The 27698-nt window shown below is 39.5% G+C and overlaps 1 protein-coding gene across 4 annotated transcripts in view; it reads right to left on the bottom strand.

The window, feature by feature from the left end:
- RELN (reelin) overlaps positions 1 to 27698 on the bottom strand; it is a 543089-nt gene that overhangs the window by 89740 nt on the left and 425651 nt on the right. For all 4 annotated transcript variants that reach the window (XM_058425556.1, XM_032761303.2, XM_032761302.2 and 1 more), the window contains exons 29-36: positions 15419 to 15576; positions 13981 to 14188; positions 12142 to 12218; positions 6292 to 6450; positions 5915 to 6103; positions 4947 to 5220; positions 1491 to 1631; positions 1210 to 1387 (exon numbers count right to left, since the gene is read on the bottom strand). In XM_058425556.1, the coding sequence (XP_058281539.1) occupies positions 1210 to 1387; positions 1491 to 1631; positions 4947 to 5220; positions 5915 to 6103; positions 6292 to 6450; positions 12142 to 12218; positions 13981 to 14188; positions 15419 to 15576 (1384 nt within the window). The remainder of the gene's footprint in view (positions 1 to 1209; positions 1388 to 1490; positions 1632 to 4946; positions 5221 to 5914; positions 6104 to 6291; positions 6451 to 12141; positions 12219 to 13980; positions 14189 to 15418; positions 15577 to 27698) is intronic.

Raw genomic sequence — 27698 nt, forward strand, 5'->3', positions numbered from 1 at the left:
CAACCTACTGAATGGCACATGCTGAGTCCTCTCTACATCTTGCAGAGCTGATAGATAATATGTCTAACACATATAATGCTTGGCTGCTCTTGCATTTGGATGGCTAAAGGGAAAATATAAAACACTATGCATCTTTCTTGTTTAGAGGATCAAAAGACTAGGTTAATTCTACTGCTTGAAAATTTATCAGATAAAGATCTTTCAATCATAAAAAGTTATAGGACTTCTGCTTTTTAGTCTTGTCAACTGGTTCAAATGGGTCAGATGTGAGCTAGTGGTAATGAGAACTAACATCTTAGATAAGACAAAACAAAACAAATCCCGCTGCTCCCAAAACCAGGAGTTTCCACTCTGAAATGTTCTACCTCAATTTCTTCAGTCCCTCAAAACTCTCAGGGACTTGTAAATCTCTCTCAGGCCCTATGCATTTCTTTCTTTCTCATCCAAAACTTGAGAAGAGTTTGGATTCAAACAAGGATGATAACTGGCATCTATTAACTATAATTGAAAAAGTTCCAGGGTATCTAATTTTCTAGGTGTTAGATGTTAATCATTAGGGCTGTACAGAAACCCATGCAGGTTTTTGTCAAAGATTTCATTTGCACACCTAGGTTAGTCAATTTCCCCATGCTGAGAGAGATTGGATGTGGCATGTATTCACATATGAAGATGTGCCAGCTTAGCAGAGTTTCACACAATTGCTTAACATCTCTCTAACCAGACATCTCGGTTGAAATACAAAAAGATATTAACAATGTTTGAGAATGCTGTTTTACTTGACTTAAATATTTGATTTTCTTAAAGTCACCAAATGGTTCTATTGGCAGAAAAAAAAAAAGAAAAGGAAAACTAAAGACCGTTCATAAAGTCATTTAGAAAATATTCCAAGTTAAATATTTAGTAACATAAAATCTTAGATTATGGAAATTTACATTCTAAAAACTATACACATGTAAATTTATGTATATAATTCCAGCAGGAAGTAAGGAAGGTCTGATCACCAAAGCAGAGGAAAAATTTTACGCCCAACTGATCATGAAAAAATGATTGCACTCAGAAGAGGAAACATGGTTTGGGCTACAAGTCAATAACTATGTATTAAATATTTTGTCATTTAAAGAGATTCAGAAATGCATTTGTGTTGAGCAGTGACTGAAGAAGACAATGTTAGTAGTAATGTTGGGAAGGAGAATCTTATCTGTATCTGACCCCTTTAAAAATTAGAGATGTTCCAGATTTGATGGTTTCACCATTCAGATTCCCCCTCTCTGCACCATACACTTCAGGCCAAAGGTCAGGATGTAAGTTCCCATTGAAATCGTCTTTAAGAATCGAGGGCAGAGGAACAACAGGAACACAATAGGGTCCACCAAAGCCCCGGTCACACCTAAGAAAGAGAGGGAGTGGAGAAAAGACATTTGTCATGTGTTCAACGAGCCATATTTATTTTTGTGTTGCAAAGAAAGAAACTGCCAGTTGCATTAACTTACACACAGCGTCCAGCATCGCAAATCCCTCGTCCTGAGCACATCCAAGGGCACCCCGAGGCCAGTACGACATTATCAATCGCCCAGGAATCAGCCCCCACAGTGTAGTTGGCCTGAATCCATCTGAACCGGGTCCTGGGAGAACTAACCAAAGAAAACACACCATTGGTTTGGCAAGCAACCTTGAAAGCACAAGGACATTTATTTTAATTCCCTTTTCTCTTTAAAGTGCCTTCCCCCAGGGTCCAGTTCTCTCTTCCTTGACGCATTTTATTTTCCTACTAAGTAGTAGGAAATGCTGTTTTCTCTTGACTCATAAACAGGAGAGTAGAAAGCATGTTATTTAAATACTTCACTATTTTTTTCATGTAAGATTCTACAAACACGTGTGAAATGGAAAAGTTATTTTGAACTATCCACTTGTTTTGTTTTTGAAATACATGCAGAATTTTAGTTTTTGCTTTCAGACTGTTACTGCTATTCAGTACTGGGAGGGATTGAAGGTGACAAACATGAGGAAACGTTGGAGTCTTAGACAAAGTTCTGGCAGTGAGGTCTCTATTTTACTGTCCCGGAATGGTTTCTTAGGGTAAATGGAAGCCCTTGATACTTCTGCACTCTACTTTGGTTCTCGAGGTTCTGGCCTTCTAAAGCTGAGGTCCAGAATGATGTGATGCATTCTCATATTTTCTATTTATTTGCAATCTGTTATTTGGAGTATCTTGGGTCACGAGACTGCTTTATCCAGAAATAGATGCAGACTTACCAAACAATAGTAACAGCCCCTCACTTAGGAAAAGTTTGCATAGAAGTGTGTTTGTCTGTTATGTGGAATGTGGAACACAGTATACTTGAAGTAGAATTTCAGGAGCACCATTCTAGGTAGCATTGTTTCTCCTACACAAGTTCTCCGTGGATGTGACACAGCTGTCGGCATGGTGGCTTTAACATGGAAACCCAATCACAGCACCACTGTTTAACACCCTTCAGTGGTTCCCCAACACATGCACTGTCAAGACCAAACTACTTAGGATGACATACATGGCTCCTCCATTGTCTGTCCTCTTTCCTGGCTCCAGACCTTCTACTTCTTACCTCACAATTATATTCTGGCAACACTGAATCCTTGAATTTCCCCATCCACTCATGCTTTTTTCTGGCTTCCTGGATTTTGTTCTGGCTTATGCCAGCACAAATGCCCTCTCGCTCCCCTCTTCTCCTGGATAAGCCCTACTCAGAGTCAGCTGAGACACCAAATCCTTCAGAAGGCTCCCTCCAGTTCTCCCCAAATGAGTTAGGTAGTATCCTCCTGTGTTTCAATACTGTCTCCGAGTACTTCCTCTAGTATCATCTTATAGCATAAATAGCTGCTTAGAGGTTTGTTATCCTAAATACAGTGATGTGCTGCGTAATGACGTTTCTGTCAATGATGGACTGCATTTATGACAATTGTCTCATAAGATTATAATGGAGCTGAAAAAAAAATTCCTAATGCTAATTGACATCTTGATGATTCTGACCTTGTGTATGCCAAGGCTAATAATGTGTGTTTTTGTGTCTAAGTTTTTAAGAAAGAAGTTTTAAAAGTTAAAGTTCTCAAAATATTAAAAGCTTATAAAGATAGAAAGAAAACATTTTTGTACAGCTGTACAATGTGCTTGTGTTTTAAGCTAAGTGTTATCACAAGAGTCCAAAAGTTTAAAAAAAGTTTATAAGATGGAAAAGTTATAGTAAGGTGAATTTATTATTGAAGAAAGAAAAATATTCTTTTTAAAAATTTAGTGGTGCCTAAGTGCATAGCGTTTATGAAGTCTATAGAAGTGTACAGTAATATTCTAGGCCTTCACATTCACTCACCACTCACTCACCCACTCACCCAGAGCAACTTCCAGTCCTGTAAGCTCTGTTTATGGGAAGTGCCCTATACAAGTGTACCATTTTTAAATCTTTTATACCATATTTTTATTGTACCTTTCTTATGTTTCGATATGTTTAGATATACAAATATACTTGGAATTATGTTACAATTGCTTACAGTATTTAGTATAACAATATGCTGTATAGCTTTGTAGCTGAGGAGCAATAGGCTATATCATACAGCATAGGTGTGTAATGGGCTAAACCATGAAGGTTTATGTGAGTTCACTCTATGATGTTCACACAACAATGGAATTGCCTATCAATGCATTTCTTAGATGTATCACCATCGTTAAGTGATGCATGACTTTAACGCATTTGGATCCTGGCATCAACTTATTCATTTAGTACCAGAGTGCTTAAAACACAGTAGATATTCAATAACTGTTTGATGAATTTTTAAAAAATGAATAAATAAGCTACAAGTAAGCACTGTTTAAAGCTTTAGCAGTCATAAGAAACTATTTTAGGCTAAATACTAAAATGTTTTGGCTTCCTGAATTTTCCCTTGCCACTTGGTTGTACATGTCTGGATTAGGTTTGAACCAGGAAAACAGAAACCACTATAAACACTTAACACAGAAAGAAATTAGTGCAAGGAAATGGATGTATAGCAAGTGGCAGAGCAGAGAAGCCAGTAGAAGCAGTGAGGAAACCAGAGTTTAGCAAAGTCAGGAAGCCACTTACTGTGAGTCTGAGACTGGAGGGACACAGGGAGGAAGTGTTGTTGCTGGTGCCCAGGGACCAGGGTCACCTGGAGGGCCACCCAGGGGAGCTAGAGCCACAGAAGTTGGCCAAGATGCACTTGAGGCAGAAAGAAGGGGGAGGAACATCCTGATTTATCTCTTATTTCTCCCCTCCATTCTCTTGCCAGTGTCTGACAGATGTAGGAGGCTGGGAAATGCAGCCTGCCATTGAGAACAGAGCACAGGAATGGAAAGGCAAGGATGTCGGGGGAGCAGTCACAGGAGGTACAGCCTCTAACCAGTCACCATAGTACCCGTTAGTTCCTAGAAATATCCTCCAATGATCCAAATGCCTACACCACAAAAGTGGAAGCCTGCTGTAAGTCAGTACAACTCTTGAATGTGATCTGAAATGCTGGGGAGGGGAAGACAGACGCAAAACAATATGAGCATTCCAAAGGAACCAACCTTTGGTTCATATTGTGCTATTGAGATGAAAAAAAAACTAAGGGTACTCTCCAATATGTGGTAATTTCACATACTGCTTTGTGTGAATAAGTATCAGTCTGGTTTATAGGCAGAGACTTATTTTTACAACAGTTTAGAAATGGAATCTGGTGGGCAGCCTTTATGTTGGCAAAGAACAGAAAAGTTCAGCCTCGTAAAACTTTTGGTGCTCTCTAGCCACATTTAAAACTTGCAACCCAAAGCACCTTGCACTTTTTTTTTCTTCCTGGCACTTCCATGCATAATTATCATGAAAGAATAATAGAATCCCCAGGCTGAATCACAATTATTTTCAAATTAAGTGACAGGCACCCAAAGTTCTGACATGTAGCCAAATGACAATTCTCACATGGTGGAGAGTGGAAGGTAGACAGTGATCCGCTTCCAATTCTGGAATCTTTCCGAGGTGTAAATTGAACTTTCCGTGTAGTGCAGACAGCCAATGGTTGGAGGAACACACTCTTCAGTGACAAGATGCCAGTCCTTGCCATTGTTCAGAGAATACTGGAGCTGTACACTGTGGGAGTTGCTAAAGGGCTTGCTACAGCCCATGCTCATTTCAAACTGCAAAAAGGTAGATGCTGACACATGAAAATCCCAGGTCTCAGCATAACGAGGTTTTCCTGAAAAAAAAAAAAAAAAAAAAAAAAAAGTGTAATGGTAGCATGTATGTGTGCCATTTTCTTATTTGGTGTTTATGTTTATAATAAACATCTCCAACAGCAAACAAAAATCATGGCCTATCTTTAGTGCCCCATATGTGCTTTGACTTTTCTTCTTATATTTTCTGTTTTTATTTGGTTACCATAGATTTGGAAATATGGAAGGCTGCTAATTTGAAAAGCATTACCACCTTGGAAAGGGCTAACATAGTATCTTTAAAATACTGATACATTACAGTTGTACATATTTTGGGGGTTACATGTGATATTTTGATACATTTATACAATATGTAATGATCAAATCAGGGTAATTGGGATATCTATCACTTCAAACATCTATCTTTTTTTAAACACAGTCTTTAGTCTACAAGTTATGAAACATAGGAATGTCTGCTCATAGATTTTTTTTGCTCTTCTTTTAAGAAACCTTACTCATATCATTCATGTTCTGTGAAAGACAGTTCCAACAAAAACTGTCACTAGGATCACCAACTTGTCTTAGGACAATAAAACTTCTTTTTTTTTCCCTGAGAGCCACCCTCAGCATGGGTAGTTAGGCACACAGTTTTGCATTAGAAAGTTTCCTCCTGAGTTTTAGTTAATTTAGTCCTCTAGTTAATCAGATATTTTCCCTTTATCTGGTGATAATATATACCTATGTTTTCAGTGAATATCAGAGCAGTATCCATAGAGAGACAGTCAATATCAACTTGACCTCCTTGGATTCGATACCAGTTGGCTTGCAAATCTATAGAGCCATCAAATTTATCTTGAAATCCAGTTTGAGAGCTGTCATTCATTCCTATAAGAACATCATCCAAAGCCCACTGGGCTGAATGCTTCCCTGCAATCAGATGAATAAAGGCGGTTAGAGAAGGTTTGTTACATAGCAATATGAATATCTTTATGACTGTGATTTTAAATCAAATTGTCTAGAAATTGACAGCAAATTAAGAAACATACTGTGCAAGGTGGGTATGGATACTGCATGACCTAAAAGCTACCAGAAAGCTGGAGTGAGCAGTAAGTTACCATGTTGCGGTTGCCACCATCGAAATGCCGTTGCAGGTGTCTTCGCCTCCTGTGGCAGGTCAATGGAAATGATCTGTGGTTCCAGGAAGGACATGAAGTCCAACTCTCGAAGCAAATGCCAGAGTATCCCATTGTCATTTGAATACTGAACAATAAGCCCTGAGTTAAAAGACATAAATCCAGTTACTTGGACTCTTTCCTAGAGGGGAAGGAACAGTATTTCTTAAATGGTGAGACTGCAGCAACCTCAAATTGTGTCTCCTAGAATGAGGGCACATTTGTATAACTTCCAAGAAATGAATTAGTGGACCCGAAGGCTCGTCAATTTTTTGACAGTTTCTAATGTACTGACTCCCAGGAAATGAAGGAAAAAATACATAATCTCTTATAAGACTACTCAGCTTTGTATGAGTGATGAGTAAGTTGGTAAGGGGAACATAAAAACCTGCGTCAGATCATGTATTTGAATTTTAGATTCTGTTCTGAACATTACAAAGTCTCATATCATTATTATATATTCAGAAGAAATATCTCAATCTCCCTGGCAAAAAATCAAGTAGCTCTTTGCTGCTGACGCACTAGGCAGTAAGCACTGCCTGGTCTGAAATTCTATTAAGCAGAAAGATCCTTTTACTCGCACTTCACACTTTGTCAGATCTCGGTCAGTGAAGCCTAAGTGAAACCAAATTATTAAGTGGCAAAGCAGAAAGGCTCACGCTTCTCCAACGTTAGTCTGACTTTTTTTCTCTGTGTCACCTTTTCCCCTTTGCTTGTCCCATTCATCCACACCCCTCCACTGTCACTAGGGTGACATGATCCAGGGAACTGCACATTAAAGTGTAAGGGACCTCATGTCCCTCCTAAAAGAGGGTGCAGAGAAAGCGCAATGTTGAATGAAAGGAAAAAGTTGCTAAGGATGAAACTGTGGGAATCAATTATGTACGTGTCTGTGTATAACTAGGTATAAATCAGTGCCTGTGTTAAGAATAAGACTGTGCCAGCCTTTATACCCACTTCTTTGGTGGTGGGGGGTAGAGTGGTAGAGGGTATTGATCTAATTGCCTATTACATAATTTTCCTAAGACTGGCGCTGCATATTCATAATTACGACTAGGGATACTGAACTACTTTTTGAGTAAATTTCAGTAAAGTTGTTATTTTTACTTTATTATATATATAATATATATATATATTTTTAATTGAGACAGGGTCTCACTCTGTCACCATGCTGGAGTGCAGTGGTACGATTACAGCTCACTGCAACCTTTGCCTCCCTGGGCTCAAGTGATCCTCCAACCTTTGCCCCCCAAGTAGCTGGGACTATAGGTGTGTGCCACCTCGCTTGGCTAATTTTTGTACTTTTTGTAAAGACGGGGTTTTGCCATGTTGCTCAGGCTGGTCTCAAACTCCTGGGCTCAAGCGATCTGCCTGCCTCAGCCTCCCAAAGTGCTGAGATTAAAGGCGTGAGCCATTGCACTCAGCAAATTCTAACTCTTTTGGAAAATTATAAATTTTTTTGCTATACACAACCTTTCTGTTTCCCTATTCTTGACTAACTAGAACTTCTCAACCCTTTATCACATTGGATAATTATTTTAGTTTCAAAAATATTACAATAAAGTGTAATGCTAAAAGAAGGCCGTTTGTGGCTAATTGCACATGGAATTATTATTATTATTATTATTTTTGAGACGGAGTCTTGCTCTGTCGCCCAGGCTGGAGTGCAGTGGTGGAATCTTGGCTCACTGCAAGCTCCGCCTCCCGGGCTCACGCCATTCTCCTGCCTCAGCCTCTCCGAGTAGCTGGGACTACAGGCGCCCGCCACCACGCCCGGCTAATTTTTTGTATTTTTAGTAGAGACGGGGTTTCACCGTGGTCTCGATCTCCTGACCTCATGATCCGCCCGCCTCGGCCTCCCAAATTGCTGGGATTACGAGCATGAGCCACCGCGCCCGGCCTGCACATGGAATTATTGTCACTACGTCTGACAAAGGATGATGCCAGGAACAAAAATGACAAATATGCTAAAATTAGAAATCTCAAGAGAATCAAATCTACTGTATTTAAAATAAAAGAACTAATCAGACTGAATGAGAGGATGAAAATATGTTCAAATAACAGAACTCTTTGGTGGAGACAGCATGCTATATACAGGTGTGGGGATGAGGGTTACAGCTTCTGTTGAATAAGATGAGACCCATGTGTTGGGAAAGGGACAGTCACACCAAAGTTCATGAAGAAAATGGAAGCAAGGCTGTTTCTTGTCTGTATTCTAGTCAAGGTGAGGAATGTGTGGCATAAGCTGTAGTCTCCAAACTCTGATGTTGCTTAAGACATGTCCTATGGGCTTTTTAGTGTGATATTGGATGTCTGAGGGTGCAGACACTTCAAAATTCAGGTTTTCTTGTGGCTACTAATTTGTATTAACATGGTTTACATTTAATAAGATGAGAGAGAGACTGAGATTGAGATAACTCAGTTATTTTGAGGTGACCTAATCAGAAGGTAGATAATACTAGAAATGAAGCATCATGAGATAAACTGTCACTGGCTGGTCCTTTCTAGTGCCTTTGACTCAAAGTATGGTCTGAGCCAGCACCTGCATCACCTTGGAACAGGTTTTATAACCTGTGATGGTTTAAAAAATATGTCCACACATTCTTTGATACTCCTCCCTTCAAAAAGTGGAGCTTAATTCTCCTCCCTCTGAGTGTGGATAGTTTTAGTAACTTGCTTCTAATGAATAGAATATGGTGGAAGTAATAGTGTGTAACTTTGGAAACAGTCATAAAAGACATTGCGTTTATTCCTTGCTCCCTCTCAGATCTCTTGCTCTGGGGAAAGCCAGCCTACATTTAGTAAGGACATTTAAGCAGCCTATGGACAGGTCTACAGAGTGAGAAACTGAAACCTCTTGCCAACAGCAGAGAAGAACTAAAGGCTTTTGCCAACAGCCATGTAAGTGAGCCATCTTGAAAGCAGATCACCTAGCCCTGGCTAAGTCTTCCAGTGACTGCACCCCTCCTGGCTTTTGTCTTGACTGCAACCTCACCAGAGACCCTGGGCCAGAACCATTTAGCTAAGCTGCTCCAAAATTCCTGACTCACAGAAACTGTAAGATAACAAATATTTGATGTCTTAAGCTACTTAGTTGTGGAATAATTTGTTATGTAGCATACCACTCCAATCCTACTAAATCTAAATTTGCATTTTAATAAGCCTCCCAAATGATTCAGGTGAATATTAAATTATAAGAAACATAGCTCAGGAGGTACATACTTCATTTGGTTTCTGTCTTCCTCCTCATTAGCTTTTTAAGGAGTGTCAAATATACCTTCAGGCAGTAACAAGGTCTGCAGAGATGAAGGTCCCAATTCCAAAGGACAAAGAAGGAGAGCCTCTCAGATAAGAATGAGAGGGTCGAGGAATGCAAGAAAGGGAAACAGCAATATACATATCTCATATCACTTGCTGAACCTCATTAGCCATGTCATCTAACACACTGTACATCTGAATAAACCAGGCCCTTTAACTCATCTACCAAGGTTTAAGGCATGTGAAACACTTCTCTCCTTAAACAGCAGCTCCATCTGCGTTATGCCCAGTCTTAATGAAAACAGCATAATTTTGATTTTAATTCCAAATATGTAAATTGATGCTTCAGCTTGAGTAAGTAAAGAATCTCTACTTTCATCACTGGAAGAGATTTGTTCAAGGATTTAAGCAGATTTACATTTTAACAACCAGTTTTCAATAAAAGGCTAAGAAATGCCTGTGGGATGTGAACTACACGGCCGGCACTGAATTTATGAAAGTGGCTCAAGACTAGTTGAGAAAAAGTTGCTTGTTACTGAAAGGATCCTCAGGGAAATCTGCATCGCAGGGCAGAAAACAGCACTTGTAAACAGAAGTTCAATAGAGAGCAAAGACTCCTGTCTATTATATGATAAGCAGATGCTTTCTATTCTACCTTGCTCAGGATTTATTTTTTTAGGTCATACACAAATAAGGGTATGGATTTGTAATTTTCAGAAGGGTTATGCACAAAAATGTCCTTTAAATTTCAATGTATCAAATGTCACTTCATTGGTTAGTCCCTACCCAGACTATTTTTGAATCTAAATCAGCACCTCCCACTGCATAAATTTACTTTCCACTCCATCAGCCTATTTGTTTCCATCTAGGCCTTACAATCTAACATTTTCTTGCTTATTTCTTTTCTTGGTTGCTTACTATCTGAGTCTTCTCACTAGAATGTAAGTTCCCCTGAGGGCAGGGATTTACCCTTAGGTGGTCATTAGTGCCCCACTTGTTCTTCACTCTCTAGCGCATGGTAGGTTTACACTTCTTTTCCCTTCACCACACTTTCTCTTTCCCTCTGTCACATGGCTGGCAACATCCAGAATCTACGCGGCAGCCACCTTATTATTCTGAGTGCTGGAATGAGGACCTCAGATGACCCATGAAGAAAATGTAGCACAGGGGAGAAATCATTTTATTTTAGCCCACTGATATTTAGAGGTTTATTTATTATTGCAGCATAACCTACCTCATGATGAGGGACATATCTGTCTTTTGGTGATATTGTATAAACAAAAGCACCTAGAACAATGTCTGGCTTAGAACAGATTCTTAATAAATATTAATTGAAGAGATTAGGGAATGCAAAAATGGTCTATAAAAGCTTCTATACTGCGTCAGTAAATAGATGACTTGGATAATTACTAAAGTACTGAGATAGTCAGAAAAAGTTATTAAACCTTTCAGTTAGTGATAATATGGCCAAGGAAATGGAGAGCTGATGAACACAGCTGTTGGTAGCTCTACTGACTAATAGGTACTGTTTAAGCCAATGTGTTTTACACAGTCATACTGAGATATTAACAAACTTAGAAGGTGCAAACTCTTTACATGTTGCTGAGACCACGGTTTGGAGGAAGACGCATCTGAGAAACCTATGAATTTTGTGTGAGGAGTCAGCTCACATTCAAGGTCCCCTAAGGAATTATACCATATCTGTAGAGCTCCCAGAGGCCACCTATGCTTCAAGCCTTTTGCATTTCTTTCAGAACTGAATCATTTGAGGCAGAAGATGGTATGAGTGCCTAGGGAGGGTGGAGTTCAGTGCAAGGAGAGAAGCGGTATAGTATGATGGTTATGGCATACATTCTGGAGCCAGTATGAGTGGTTTGAATCCCTGCTCATCCACTTATTTAGTGCATGATCATGGGCAGGTTACTTGACCTTTTGGTGCCTCAGTTTCTACATCTGCAAAATAGAACTAATTATATTACTTATGGCAAAAGGGTATGCTGGAAATAAAATGAATTAACACCAGTAAAACACGTGGAATCGTGTCTTGCATATACTAAGTCTCAGTAAAAGATAACATTTATTATTGCCAAGAACTGCTCCTCCTACACAAGGATTCTGGTCTGCCCAGAATATAAGTTTATGGGCCGAAGTAGACTTTGATCTGCATTCAGTAATGCCCTATGCAAACAAGTCTCTAGCTTCCATGCTATATGTAAGAGTCTCTGCTATTGTTTTGGGATTTTTTTTTTGTGCCTCCCTGTGGATAGTATAAAGGAATAGGGTTCCCTAAAACAAATGGCACTTTGATTCTGCCTACACCCAGAGCAGACATGATATATTTCAGGCCTAAAGATCTGTATAAGAAATCTTAGAGATCATGGCTCTGTGTGGCCACCGATTCTACAAAGCAGAAGAGAAGAGAAGGAAAGATTCAGGGTAATGTATCAGTTTTCAAAATCCTGGCCAAACTTTGGGAGGAAAAAGGACTAATCTGCCAATAGTAACTGTAATTTCCATGGAAATATAGCAGCTTACCTTCATTTCTAGTTCTTGGTTTGATGCAGGTAATGCCTGAAGTTTTGCTTCCAATTTGTATATAAAATTGAACAAGTCTGGGGAATAAAAACTTTAGTTTACTTACAAGAGTTCAGAAGAGCTGTAACCATTTGCATTTTGACACATTAGAAAAAAAAAAACCTCCTGTATTTATTAGGTACTACTTCCAAACTCAAAGGGCATATGAGAAGCAGAAAATACATAAATTATAGTAAGTTAATTCTGTTACCATTTAGAAAAAGTTAATAAATATGACTATTCATTTTGTTGTTTTTTTTTTGAGACGGAGTCTGGCTCTGTAGCCCAGGCTGGAGTGCAGTGATGCAATCTCGACTCACTGCAAGCTCCGCCTCTCAGGTTCATGCCATTCTCCTGCCTCAGCCTCCCGAGTAGCTGGGACTACAGGCGCACGCCACCACGCCTGGCTAATTTCTTTTTGTATTTTTAGTAGAGACGGGGCTAACATGGTGAAACCCCGTCTCTACTAAAAATACAGTCTGTTATAATTTAATGGAATTACTAAAATGGAAATTCCTTAAATCTAGTTAACACTATCCTTGGAAACCAAGATGAAGATTTTTTTTTTTATTATACTTTAGTTTCTGGGATACATGTGCAAAACGTGCAGGTTTGTTACATAGGTACACACATGCCATGGTGGTTTGCTGCACCCATCAACCCATCATCTATGTTAGGCATTTGTTGCCCAGGCTGGAATGCAGTGGCGCAATCTTGACTCACTTCAACCTCTGCCTCTTGGGCCCAAGCGATCCTCCTGCCTCAGCCTCCTGAGTAGCTGGAACTACAGGCATGCGCTACCATACCTGGCTAATTTTTCTATTTTCAGTAGAGACAGGGTTTTGCCATGTTGGCCAGGAGCTAGTCTTGAATTCCTGACCTCAAGTGATCCACCTGCCTCAGTCTCCCAAAGCGCTGGGATTACAGGTGTGAGCCACCGCATCCAGCCAAGATGAGGAAACATCTAACTTAAGAAGTTGAATACCATATTTGTTTAGAGTCAGATAATTACCTGTCAGTTGCTGATTTAGACTCACTTGGCTAAATTTTTCACAGCGGGCCTTCAGTCAGTACGATGTAAATTACGCCTCAGTCCATAGCGACTGACAGAGAGTACCTGCTTGACAGGCACACCTCTGAGAGAACAATGCAGATGGAAAGGGAAGGAAATTGAAGGCAGAAAAAATATGACACAGGACCCCAGATTTTGTGAGGAGGTCTAAAAATTTTAAACATTTTCTCTATTTCCTTTCTTCCACTTCTCAAATAATTTAATTGCTCTTTTAAAAAGCAGTTTTGTTTTAGGTGCACTATTATTTCATTTGATCTTAAAAACCAAACAGTTCTTTATTTTACCAATAGGTGTCAGTGTAGGCATTTAAAATTTCTGGGGACTCTTTTCAATAAGTGAATACAAATCAACTTAGATAAATGAGGATGCATCAATTTCGGACATAGAATGTAAGGTTGGAAAAATCTTTGTTTCACACAGCACATGTTAAGAATAATACCAAATGGTTTTCATAATAATATCAAACTTTAGAAAATCAAGCTGGCATACCCTAGACGCACAGGCCTTGGTGATGACCACACATGGATTCATGAATTGCGGCATGGTCTTTGTAGAAACCACCTATTTTACTCCAAAGCTAAAGTTATCTTCATTTTTACATATCATAATCTATATACAGAAACATTATTGTATATATTCTCAATAACAGAACAGAATGTTTTAGGTTAGACTACATCGTGTGGTAAATAATATGTTTGTGAAAAAGTGTACCAGTTAACACTTTTTACCTGATATTCCTGGTGTCCAGAGGGACCGTCCTGGCTTCCCTTTTCCCAGGGCCATTGAAGTAGAGAGATTTGCCATCGTTAAGTGTTCCACAGCCAGTTCCAACCTGGGCGCCTGTTATCTTGTACCACAGAGGGCTGAGCTTCCCCTCAAACCTATCAAACATCTCATTGTGATTGGGGACATTTGACACACAGGTTCCTTGTGCAGCTTCAGAAAAAGAAATAGAGAGGAGAGATGCTTTGTTGGAATCATTAAACATGAGAAGGTCTATTCAACACACGGGCAAAGGAAGAATGTCCATATGGATTAACATTAGGGAGAGAGGCCACATGAAAATTTGTATCTCACAACTGTCGGTCTGAAAGATAGCCATCACTACCATCATCAACAACACCATTCTGCCTCTGTAAGTTTTTATTTATTTGATAGAGACAGACATTGGGAACCATACCTTTTCATAGTTCCTGCTGCTCAAGATTTGTGTAAACTGAGAAACAGATTTCCTCCACAATAAAATTTGCTCATTTGTTACCCTTCTATTCTAGGATCAATAGGGGCAGTCAGTCTCAAATTAAAAAAAAATCCTTGAAACTGTGAGTGACAGCACTCTCCATAGAAGGCCTGCAACAACATATGTTTGTCTTTGGTCACGCGCCAGATGAAGGCTGGGATACTGAAAAGCTGGGAAGAAGCCTTTTGAAGTTGTCTCCAGGAAAAATTAAAAAAAAAAGATTTTGAAGCTTATAATATTTTCTCCAATTTTACTCTTTAATCTCAGCTCTTTTCATTTTTGCTTGCAGCAACATCCAAAGGTCACTGTGCTCAGAGATACTTTTTTGTAAAGTACTCTTTTGGCAGATTTGGGTTTATCATAAGATGCATTTTTATTTGAAATGTATAAAATTACGTTTCCTATAGTGCTGTAGAGGGCTCACAGAGGCCATGCAGCCATGCAGCATGTGGTGAAGAGCTTGGGTTTGGGCTTTGGAGAATGACTGCCAGGGTTTGATACTCAGCTCCAGCAACTCCCAGCTGAATGATCTCGGGAGAGTTATAAATCTCTCTGTGCCTCAGTTTCCTTAAACATAAATAGGTTTACAGTACTATGACAGAGTTATTGTTAGAATTAAAGGGGATGAAATAAAAAGAACCTCAATGTCTGGCATGAAGTAGAACCTCAAGCAATATTATTGCTATGAATAATAAACAAATCCTCTTTAGGAAATGACATTTGTATTAGCATGTTTCCTTTTTCGGGCAGCTCAAAACTACAAAATATCCTAGCACCTCATGTGCCTGGGTTGTGAATTCCTACAATTCCTAGACTTAAAGAAGAATAAATTCAGAATTTATTTCTTTGGGAGAATAACATGAAACACAGCAACTAGAGATGACTATTTTACAATAAAACCCTCAGACACATGTATTTAGCCTTACCAGTATACCCCAGGTCACAGAAACACACTCCTGAAATGCAGTCCCCATGGCCACTGCAGTAACTGGGACAAGGCTCGGATATGTACACTCCATCTAAACCAAATGGAGGCACGTTTTTCTGTGAGCTGCTCTCCTGGATCCATCGGAATCTGGTCTTGCTGTTGGGAAAAACAACACACCTGTTTCTTGTACCAACATCTCATATCAAAGCATTGGAATATAGAAAAATTCAGAAAAACTCAACAGAGACTTAATATTTATTTGAAAGTCATGTCTGCTTGACTGCACTTAACCTTCATAAGCTGTCTCTCTCTCAGACCTCTCTCTCTGTCTTTTTTTTCTCTTTTTTTGAGACAGCATCTAGCTCTGTCACCCAGGCTGGAGTGCAGTAGGGTGATCTCGGCTCACTGTAACCTCCGCCTTCCAGGTTCAAGACATTCTCTTTGGGAGGCCGAGGTAGGCAGATCACAAGGTCAGGAGACTGAGACCATCCTGGCTAACACGGTGAAACCCTGTCTCTACTAAAAATAGAAAAAGTAGCCGGGCGTGGTGGCACGCGCTTGTAGTCCCAGCTACTTGGGAGGCTGAGGCAGGAGAATTGCTTCAACCGGGGAGGCGGAGGATGCAGTGAGCTGGGATCGCACCATTGCACTCTAGCCTGGGTTACAAAGCGAGACTCCAACTCAAGAAAAAAAAAAAAATTCTCGTGCTTCAGCCTCCCGAGTTGCTGAGATTACAGGCATATGCCACCACACCCAGCTAATCTTTGTATTTTTAGTAGAGATGAGGTTTCACTATGTTGGCCAGGCTGGTCTCAAACTCCTAGCTTTATGTGATCTGCCCACCTCAGCCTCCCAAAGTACTGGGATTACAGGTGTGAGCCACCATGCCCAGATTGATTTCTTTTTCAGCATAAATGTTTGAAAATTTTCTCACCTTCTGCTCTTTTAGTAATAAAATCCAGAAAGATATTCCATTATTTTACTTAATTAATATTTCACCCTTCTATCACACTCAGTTTATGGATATCTGCAGAAGAGGCTGTTTGGGAATGTTTGAAACAACCTGTCTTTCTTAGGACAGATAAGGGAACTCTGACTATTTGCTGTTGACATGCTTCAGGCAGGGAAGAGTTAAGTTTGTACCGACAGCTCTATTCACCTGCGCCTTCCCTCTCTTCCTCTTCATCTCTCACCTTTAAATCACAAACACCAGTTTTAACTGCCAATGAACAAAAGAAGGACCTAGTCCCAGTACTTCAAAACCCTGGAACACTAGTGGGCTGGGCTACTGCCCAGTTCTTCATCTCCTAGAACAATAGTTTTGAGGTTGCCAAACTAAAATTTGTCCCAACTGCTTTCCAATTTTTAAAATACATCTTTTCTTTTCCAACATATGGAAACATACACACACACACACAGACACAGGCACACACACCCCAATAATTTCATACCAGGGAAATCTCTCTTCTTTCTCAGTTCCGCTATAATCAAAGGATGAAGATGTATTAGTATATCCACATTCCAATTTATTTTTCTGCCAATATTTATAGACTTTTGAGTTAATCCAGCTTCTTAGTATACAAGGATAAAGAATCTTAAAGACTAATGAAGATTGTTAAGGACAACTGCAGATAAAGACGGCTCAGAATGGATTTCTTTTTGGCTCTTCAAGTGGCTTTGGAAATTTGGCAGCAATGAACCATAACCTTGACTTTTTCCTCCCCTTCATTATTTTAAGTTACCTACTCATGGCAACTTTATAAACTGTAACCAGTAATGTTGTTTATTAGGTTTAAAAATGTTCAGAGATAATTGCCTATTAACGTAAGCCCCAAGCCCCAGTTTCAGTGTAAGAGGAAGGTGAACATACAAATGTATTTCCTTTGAAGCTAATTTGAAATATATTGGTCTTATTCTTTTTAAGGTAAAAAGAATTGAAGAAGTTTAGAAAAACAAAGCAAAACCAAAAGAAAAAAAAGTACAGTTGTCTTAGTGTCATGGACCTTGGGAAAATTCCTTCCCTTGGAGCTGTAACATTACTCAGGCTCTGAAGGTATTTGTCCTCTTGAAGGAAGTAAATGGAATTAATGAACACCAGCATTTGTCAACTACTCTTAAGGAAAATGTTAAGGCCTCTATGCCTCTTCCAAAAGATAGATTGCATGTCTGTGATAAATGAGGAAAACAAGCCAATTCCCTAATACAAGTCCTCTTGGATTAGAAGTCATGCTTGCTTCTTCTTTTTTATGTTTCTATGATAGAACCCAGAGAAACATGGATCCACAGCATCTGTGGTAAGGAAAGCGATGAAAGAGAAAGGAAAACTTCTTTCCCCAACTCCAGGCTCTCTCACCTGGGCAAGATGAGGGCATCTCTCCATCAGCTGCCCCATTTCATGGAAGAAGACAGCTCAGATTTGGGCCCAGAAGAATTCAGAGGGTTAAAGAATCCTAAGTTTAGGTAGAATTTTAGAAAAAGTTTTGGCAATTTGATAGTGAATGAAGGACAAGTGAAATCCTTTGACCTGTCTCTGATTCTTGGGCTCTTATAGTTTTTAATATTATAAGAGAATCAAGTTCTGATTTGGCCAGAGTGAGGAGGTATCGTTGTTTGCAGTTATAGATCCTAAGGCTTCTATAGACCCAAGAAGCAGAATGCACTGTTATGTGTTTGAGAAAGTAAAAGACCCCAGGAGCTCAGTACTAAGGAATGCTTATTTAGATTTAAAAAAGAAAAACACCAAAAGACTAATCATTTGGTTAATAGTGTAAGTCCAGAACATGGTGAATCATACCTTAGAGTCCTAGATAGAAGACTGTATTTCAGAGTGAAAGGGCAAGAGATGGTTCCTTTTTCCCTTTCAATCTTTGCTAGTTTGTTTTTTGTTGAAAGGTGCAACTCAAAGCAATAAAGATTTCACTGGCCATGACCTCAGCACGTTTTGCTTCATTTCCATTTCTCCAAGTTATGCCTGGTTCCTGATGTCTGCTGCTACTCTATTCTCTTCTCAGTGGCAAAATCTTGGGATTGAACACAATTGATTTAGTAACCTCAGGGTTTCTGGAATAGGAGGAAGAACTGATAAAGAATTCATTATAAAAACTAGTCACTGAGAGACCATGAGAAGAAGGAAGGAAATAAGTAGGCTAAAGTTAAGTTAACAAGTATGTCTCAATTCTATACTTTCAAAGTAGAGGAGATACAGCCTTGCAATTGTTACTACTAATGTATTTGTGCACATGTTCTATTCCTGCCTTTTCAAGGAGACACAGTAGAATGCGGAACAATGATTTCTTGTTAAGTAGCACTGGATATATTTTGGAAAAATGTGAAAAACGAAGGTATCTTCATTATAGCTAACACCTAATGCTGGTCTTTATTCCTTATTCAACATCCCTTCATTCAATTAACATCTAGAAAGCATCTACAGCATGCTAGGCACAGTGCTAATGCTAGTAATACCGTGAGGAGCAAAACCCAGACATGGTTCCTGCCTTCATGTGGCCCACAGTTGAGTGAGGAGACACACTTAATCAAACACCCACACAAATAAATGCACCCGTGCAACTCCGACAACCATTACGAAAGACATAGAGAAGAGCATTTAATAGAGGTCTTGACTTGATAGGAAGGTCTAGAAATAATTCAGAGGAAGTAATGATTGAGAGAAAGAGTTTACTCTTATGTAATTTTATTAGAAATAGATCATAGGCCAGGCGCAGTGGCTCACGCCTGTAATCCCAGTGCTTTGGGAGACCTAGGTGGGTGGATCACTTAAGGTTACGAGTTCGAGACCAGCCTGGCCAACACGGTGAAACCCCATCTCTACTAAAAATACAAAAATTAGCTGGGCATAGTGGCACACGCCTGTAATTCCAGCTACTTGGGAGGCTGAGGTGGGAGAATCACTTGAACTTGGGAGATGGAGGTTGCAGTGAGCTGAGATTGCGCCACTGCACTCCAGTCTTGGTGACAGAGTAAGACTCCATCTCCGAAAAGAAAAGCAAAAAAGTACGTCATAGTGTGGTTTCACTATTTTATTCAAAAAGCATTCCCTTTTGTTTTGCATGTCCCAGATAAGGAAAAAGAAGAAGATTCATTCTTTCTCTTTGTTTCCTTCCCCAATTTTCATTTTTGTCTGGAAGATGCCTAAGTGAATCGATTTCTGCACTGTACCCTTCCATCACCACACAATTCAATGTGATGTTGCATCTGCCTCTCAAACTAGGAAGGTTTCTGCTTGTCCTGTGCAGAGACGCAGGGTATTCTGAAGAATACTAAGCAACTTTTTTCTAGTCCTGCCCAGAGACACCCACTTTTTTGTACTCTACATATGGTACCTAGAGCAGGCTACATAGCATACTGCCTGGATGGGGATGTCTCTGAGAGTTGTGAGAGGTGTACCAACATATATTCACCACCACCAATGTGTTTTCTGTAGGCAACAGCCCAGTGAATTAATATGAGCACAAATGGCTCCTTTGAGAAAATCAGCTTAGACCTATTTCTGAAAGAGCAATTTTCTTGTAACTATTATAAGCATGTTTGCCTCATGGCAAAACAGCTCCAAATTTTAACAATTTTAACACTTAGAATTCTCAGTTTTCCAACACCGCATTTGGAGATATCTGAGTTTAACATATTGCAGAAGGAGCAACAACAGCTCATTTACTTGGGGTAAAGTAGAAACATATTTACTGTTCTTCAGTTGAGGGCTCTTCATCACAACTGCCATCAAGCAGCAAGCTGGATGGTATCCAAATTAACCATGAAGCTGGATTCTAATGATGAATATTTTGTCTTCCAAAAGCTGAGGTCTAAGAAAATATTGATACATTGAGAGCCTCAAAATATTGGCTCACTTTGTGATGCTAAGGACAATCTGCTCTTACTTCTCATATGTGGCTTTACCAACTGGGTTATTCCACTGAACATCAAACACACTGCAATTTCAGATTCAGCTGTGTATTTATTACTTAATTTTTTATTTCAATAGTTTTTGGGGGTACAGGTGGTTTTTAGTTACATGGTTAAGTTCTTTAGTGATTTCTGAGGTTTTATTATAGTGTACCCATCACCTGAGCAGTGATCATTGTACCTAATATGTAGCCATTTATCCCTCACCTTCCTCCCAAACTTCTCCCTCTGAGTCCCCAAAGTCCACTGTCTCATTCTTATGCCTTTCATTCTCCTTCAGCTATAAATTTATTATTGGGCTTCAGGGAAATCAAACAAGATTTGTATTCCTTGGCTCCTCATTGTATCATTGTAGCAATGATGTGCCACTTGATGTTCTCCAACTTCATGGCACATTACACTGATCTATTTGGAAGAGCTGCAGCTGGGCCACAGTTTTGGAAAGTATGGAGGGAGGAATGCAGTGGTGGAGGTGAGGAGTACAAGGGCTGCACAGCTGGAGATGGGCAGGAAGGAGAATGACATAGCTATGTAGCTGCAAACACAGATTTGTTCTTATGGAAAAAGAAAGATGTTCTCAGGGGGTGAAGCCTGGAGAGTACAATCAAGAGCTGAGAAGAACAGTGGATGAAGGAACCACTATCAAGGAACAGACCTGTCTTAATCATTGGAACGTTCTTGTCCTGGACATTGTTTTCAGAGGAGGGAGCCCTAGTAACAAGTCTCTTGCTGCATTTGGAATTTCTGAGGGCCAGTGACTGCCATGTGATTCCCATTCTTTCCTTTTCATTTATTATTATTATTTTTGAGTGGGAGTATCTCTCGTGGTTATCCTGACATTGTCTCACCATTTTATGTTGGGTAAGGGTAAAGTAGATTACCTGTCTTTACAGGTCTAGAGATCAAGGACCCACATTCACATCCCAACCTGATAGAGATAATACAGCCAGGGACTTGGTGTCTGGTGCTGTGATGGGATGAGAATTTGGGGAGTCTTGGGAGGACAGTGAATGCATTTTTCAAGTGGAAGAGATGTGAATTACTGGGGCTAAAACAGACCATGGTAGATAGTTACAATAATGCCTCCCACTTAATCACACTTCCTTTTGTATATGCTCCTCTGTAGTGCAACTTTAATACACTTCTTATTAAAAAAGGAAGTCTCTTTAGCCACCATTTAAATCTAGACTGGCTTTGTGACTTGCTTTGACCAAAAGGATGTGGCAAATTAGATGAGGCTTTGCAGTTACTTTTCCTCTCTTGGAATGCTGGAGCCCGCCTAACTGAAAAACACTGAGGTGAAGACCACATGGAGAGAAACGTCCAGCTGACCCAGACTCTTACCAACTCATTAACTGAGTGCAGCTAGATGATGGAGCCCAGGAAGACCAGCAGAATAACTGCCCAGCCAAACCCCACGAAACCATGAGAGATAATAAATCATTATTGTTTTGAGCTCTTAAATTTTGGAGAAGTGTGTTGCATAGCAATAGGTAACTAAGCAAATATAATCCTAGGCTCTACTGAGGAATCTAAACAAAAAGTAAGGGGGATTTTTCTTTTAAAAAGTAATTTGGCCGGGTGCGGTGGCTCACGCTTGTAATCCCAGCACTTTGGGAGGCCGAGGCGGGTGGATCACGAGGTCAGGAGATCGAGACCACGGTGAAACCCCGTCTCTACTAAAAATACAAAAAAAATTAGCCGGGCGTGTTGGCGGGCGCCTGTAGTCCCAGCTACTCGGAGAGGCTGAGGCAGGAGAATGGCGTGAACCCGGGAGGCGGAGCTTGCAGTGAGCCGAGATTGCGCCACTGCACTCCAGCCTGGGCGACAGAGCGAGACTCCGTCTCAAAAAAAAAAAAAAAAAGTAATTTATCTGTTTATCCCTGACTCTATTTTCCTCCCACTAGTTAAGAGATGGCAAGATCTGGAACAGCTGCCCTGGCTCCGGAGATGGAAGTCAGGTGTTCAGGATGGCAGAGCCAACTTGTCAACTCTGAACTGCTCACTTTTGGACCAGCATATGAGAAAGAATGAACTTCTTTATTGTTGAAAATTTGTTAAGCATTTGTGTTTGTGTGTTTCTCTGTCATAGTAGCTGGGTCTGTATCCTAACTAAAGCATATGGCAAGTTGAATTCTTAATTTCATTAAAGGTGGTAAATTAATCAACTCTACCACCTACACAACAAATTTTGAAGGCATTTGCATATCATTTTGATAAACTACAAAGAACACTAGCATATAAGGACAAATAAATTACTTATGAGTTGGAGCCACTGACTGACAAACTTTCTTGAGATAGCTGGTGTTTAAAGATTATGTTTCAAAGTTTAGCAGATCCCAGAAACTGGTACAACCTTAACCAAATTCCTTCCCTATCCAGGAAGTTTGCCTACCAAAGGCTGTGGTGTAATTTTTTGAGGTATGCACATCTAAGTAACAAGGAGGCAGAGAGCACAACCAGCTTATCTTGCCAGATGATGCACAGTAAACTGGTGATAAATTAGGAGAAAGATGCCACAGACAGAATGGCCTCCAAGAACTTTATGAATAAGACACGTCTATAGATTGTTAAGCTTTTACCATATAAGTCAGAATGAGATAGGTTATGTTGTGGCAACAAACAACTCTCAATCTCTATGGTTTAACCTAGAAAAAGTTTATTTCTTGCTTATTTTATATGTCCGGTGTAGGTTGGCAAGGGAGTCTGCTTATTGTAGACACCCATTGAGATGTAAGATTCATCTCAATACAAGCTTCTATGGAGCAGAGAAGACGGCGAAGTATACATGGGGTCTTAAAGCCATATGTCTCATTTTCATTCACATTTCATTTAGACGTGCCAAACTTTACAGGCTGTGGGGAAAGTATAATCCTCCATTTTTCTAGGGAGAAAGAAAGCTGGAAATATTGTTGATGGCAATAATGAGCACCCAAACCGTATGCTATGTCATCAGGAAGCAGTGCAAATAGACTTATTATATCATCTCAGTTCTGAAAAGAAATGCCTTGACTGAGTCACGATTAATGTTATCATGAGTGACAACTAATGTTGTTTTCTAGAATTCAATCAAGAGGCGCCTACTTGAAAAGTGTTTCTTTATCTTTTGTAAAATGATATAGTTAAAAATACTGATCTCTGTGTTATCTCTTCTATCTAGTACAAGCATAGATGCTATAAATTTATTCTGGAATACCAAGCCTAAAAAAAAGGTACACCTTTAAAAAAATCAGAATGTGTCTGCTTTCCTTTTTATTACTCAACAATGAGAACTAAATGAGCCTATATTTTCTCCCTTTGTCTTCACTGCCAGGAAGCTAAGAGTTAAATTTGTTGTCCCTTTAATGAAACTAATTCATTTCATGTCCTCAGTCCATTGATTTCATTCTCCGCATTAACTGATTTTTAATTTATTGTTTTATTATTTGTTTTAATAGTCATTTAAAGGGATCATTTATATTGCAAGATATCTCAACTTGTCTATGTGTATGTAAGGAGGCATTAAATCATTAACAATCTATGTGTAGTGAAAGTCTGATATAATAATGTCTTACAACTCTTTTAGCCTTCAATACATTTTGTTCACTGCTATACTCTTAGTGTCCAGAACAGCACTTTTGTACATGCACACACAGATGCTCAATAAATATTTGCTGAATAAATGAGTAAATGTGTCTTACTCACAAGCATGTGCATGCACACACACACACGGACATTTTGGAAATTTTGTCCCAGGGATCTTTACCTCAAGAGTCACTACTTCAACTTGGATAGGTACAGCTAGACTATATAAATTCTTTTAAGTTATTGAGATAATTGAGATACACAAATGTTCCCTATAAATTGCAGCCACAGCACATAAGAATGTAGGCTGATCATAAACCCAAAAGGCACAATCATGAACACCATAATCCCTAGTGTTGAAATCCTGAATGATGAAAATCCCTAAAACCTAAAATTTCTAACATCTAAAATACCCCAAATCACAATCCCAAAAGATGAAAATCTCAAATGTTGAAATTCTGAAAGCTTAATTCTGGGGAGGGGATCAGTGCATTCATCATCGTATGCAGGATGGTCGCATATTAGTTGCACCATGTTCGGTGGAACTATTAACTTGTCTTTATTTGAAAAATAAGTATGGTTTACAGAGATGCATATGGGTGCCAAGTTGACAAGAGATGGACTGTGGACTTCATTTCAGGTGTCAAATGGACTGGGTTTAAGAAAACCTAGAAACCTGGTGCAGCATTATTTGGGGCCTGTCTGTGAGGGTGAGTCTGAATGGACTAGGTGGGAAAGACCTGCCCTCAGAGTTGGTGGCGCCATCCAATTTGCCAGAAGGCCAAGAGAAAGCAAATACAGAAGGCAAACTGGTATCTCTCTGAGATCTAGGACAGACTTTTCTTCTGTTTCCCTGGTCATCAGAACGTTAGGTGTGCCAGCCTTTGGACTCCAGGACTTACATCAGAGACTCCCTGGGGCCTGAGGCTTCCAGCCTCTCTCTGAGAATTACACCATTGGCTTCCCTGGTTCTGAGACCTTTGGACTTAGACTGAGCCATGCTACTGACATCTCAGGGTCTCCAACTTGCAGATGGTCTATTATGGAACTAGTTAGCCACCATAATCGTGTGAACCAATTTCCCCTAAAAAAATCCCCTCTCATGTATCTATATATATATATACATATCCTATTGATGCTGTCTCTCTGGAGAACCCTAACTAATTCAGATTTGATATTGGGGAAGCCAAATATCACTCCTTCTTACTGTATTCCTTACAATACAATGAAAGAGATCTGCAAATTTGTTTCCTCACAAAAAGGCTGTGACAAGTTAAGTGTATGAGGCGACTTAATAGTGAAAGATAAAAGTTTAGAAGATTCCAGTTCAAGATGGCTGACCAGAGATATCAGGCACCCATCCTTTCCACAAGGAAGAACCAAAATTATGAGTAGATAACCATACCTTGAATAGAACATCTAGGAGAGAATACTAAAGACCAACAGAGAACTCACAGGAAACACCTGAGGCACAAAAGGAGAAGGAAACAAGTAGCCAGCATGGCTGAGATTGGCCAGGAACCTAGAAGGGCTTGGAACTATGAGGAAAGAGCTTCAGCAGTCCACATCCCTGCCACAGACTGCTGCAATCCGAGCTGTGAGAGAGCGCCACTACCCACACAAACTCTGACGCTAGCATGGGTGGTGATTTGGAGACACTGTGAAGGCAATGCACCAGACAGGGAACTCATGCTGGGTCACTCATGCCCCACTCCTGAGACCTGAATAGCTGCAGCAGGGAGCCATTTGGGGACTGCTGCTGCCATAGGACTGCATATTGCCCTTGGTAACAGCCCCCATATCTCCACATCCTAGGGGTTCCTGCTGACATTCCCAATGCCCACTTGGAAGGCCGCAGTGGAGCAGCACTGGCTGGACCCAAAGGTACTGCAAGGTCCCCCAGTTCTCTAGCCCACAGGGAGTATTGCTCCCCAGGGAAAGGACAGTGCAGTGCAACAAAAGGCACAGAACCTCACATACCAGTAATAGCTTTGAACATAATGGGCTAAATCCTCAATTAGGAAGGTACAGACTGGCAGATTGGATAAGAAAACATAGATCCAATTATTTGTTGCCTACAATAGACCCACTTAATGGGTAAAGACACCTACAGACTCAACATAAAGGGGTGGAAAAAGATATACCACACAAATGGAAAACAAAAATGAGTAAGAGTAGCTATACTCATGTAAGATAAAAGACTGTAATTCAACAAAAGTTTAAAAAGACTGAAAAGGGCATTATACAATGGTAAAGAGTTCAATTCAACAAGAAGAGACAACCATCCTAAACATACATGTACCCAACTGGGGAACACCCACATTCATAAAATAAATACTTCTAGGCCTAAGGAAAAAGATAGACAGCAACATAATAATATCAGTAGCTTTAACACCCCACTGACAGCACTAGATAGATCACTGAGGCAGAAAATGACCAAAGAACCTCTGGACTTAAATTGGACTCTAGGTCAAATGGACATAACAGACATTTAAAGAACATTACACCAAACAACCACAGAATATACTGCTTCACTTCTGACATGGAACATTCTCAAAAACAGTCCATATGCTAGGCCACAAAGCAAGTCTCAATAAATTTTTAAAAATTGAAATTATAGTAAGTATCTTCTTAGACCATGGCAGAATAGAATTAGATATCAACACCAAGAGGAACTCTCAAAACTATATAAATTACATGGAAACTAAACAACTTGCTCCTGAATGATCTTTGAGTAAGTGATGAAATTAAGGCAGAAATAAAAAAAAATTTGAAACAAATGAAAATAGGGACACAACATACCAAAACCTCTGAGATACAGCAAAAGCAGTGCTAAGAGGAAAGTTTATAGCTTTAAATGCCTATATAAAAAGACAGAAGATTGTAAATTAACAACTTAACATTGCACCTCAAGGAAGTAGAAAAATAAAGACAAAACAAACCCAAAGCTAGTGGAAGAAAAGAAATAACAAAGATCAAAGCAGAACTAAATGAAATTGAAACCAAGAAAAAGAATACAAAGGATCAATGAGATGATAAGTTGGCTCTTTGAAAAGATAACAAAGTTGATAGACTGCTAGATTATGCAAGATAAAAAGAAAGAAGATTCAAATAAGCACAATCAGAAATAATAAAGGTGACATTACAACTGATATCAGAGAAATAAAAAAGATCATTGAAGACTCCTATGAACATCTCTATGTATACAAACTAGAAAACCTAGAGCGGATAAATTCCTGGAAACATACAACCTCCCAAACATTAACTAGGAAGAAATAGAAATTTTGAACATACCAATAATAAGTAATGATTTTAAATCAGTAATAAAAAGTCTTCCAACAACAACAACAGAAACCCCAGTACAAGATGGATTCAGATAAATTTTACTAGATGTACAAAGCAGAGCTGGTACCAATCTTACTAAAAAGATTCTAAAAATTGATGGGAAGGGATTCTTTCCTAACTCAATCTACAAAACCAGAATCACCCTGATACCAAAATTAGGCAAGGGCACAACCAAAAAAGAAAACAGGCTAGTATCCCTGATGAACATAGACACAAAAATCCTCAAGAAAATACTAGCAAACTGAAAACAACAGCACATCAAAAAGATATACATCATGATTGAATGAGTTTATTCCATGGATGTAAGGATAGTTCAACACACCTAAGTCAGTAAATATCATTCACCACATAAACAGAACTAAAAACAAAAACATAAGATCATTTCAATAGATGCAGAAAGAGCATTAGATAAAATCCAACATCCATTCATGATGTTGATACAATATAAACCC

The sequence above is a fragment of the Hylobates moloch genome, unplaced genomic scaffold, assembly GCF_009828535.3.
Source record: "Hylobates moloch isolate HMO894 unplaced genomic scaffold, HMol_V3 SCAFFOLD_1, whole genome shotgun sequence".
NCBI classification, from domain to species: domain Eukaryota; kingdom Metazoa; phylum Chordata; class Mammalia; order Primates; family Hylobatidae; genus Hylobates; species Hylobates moloch.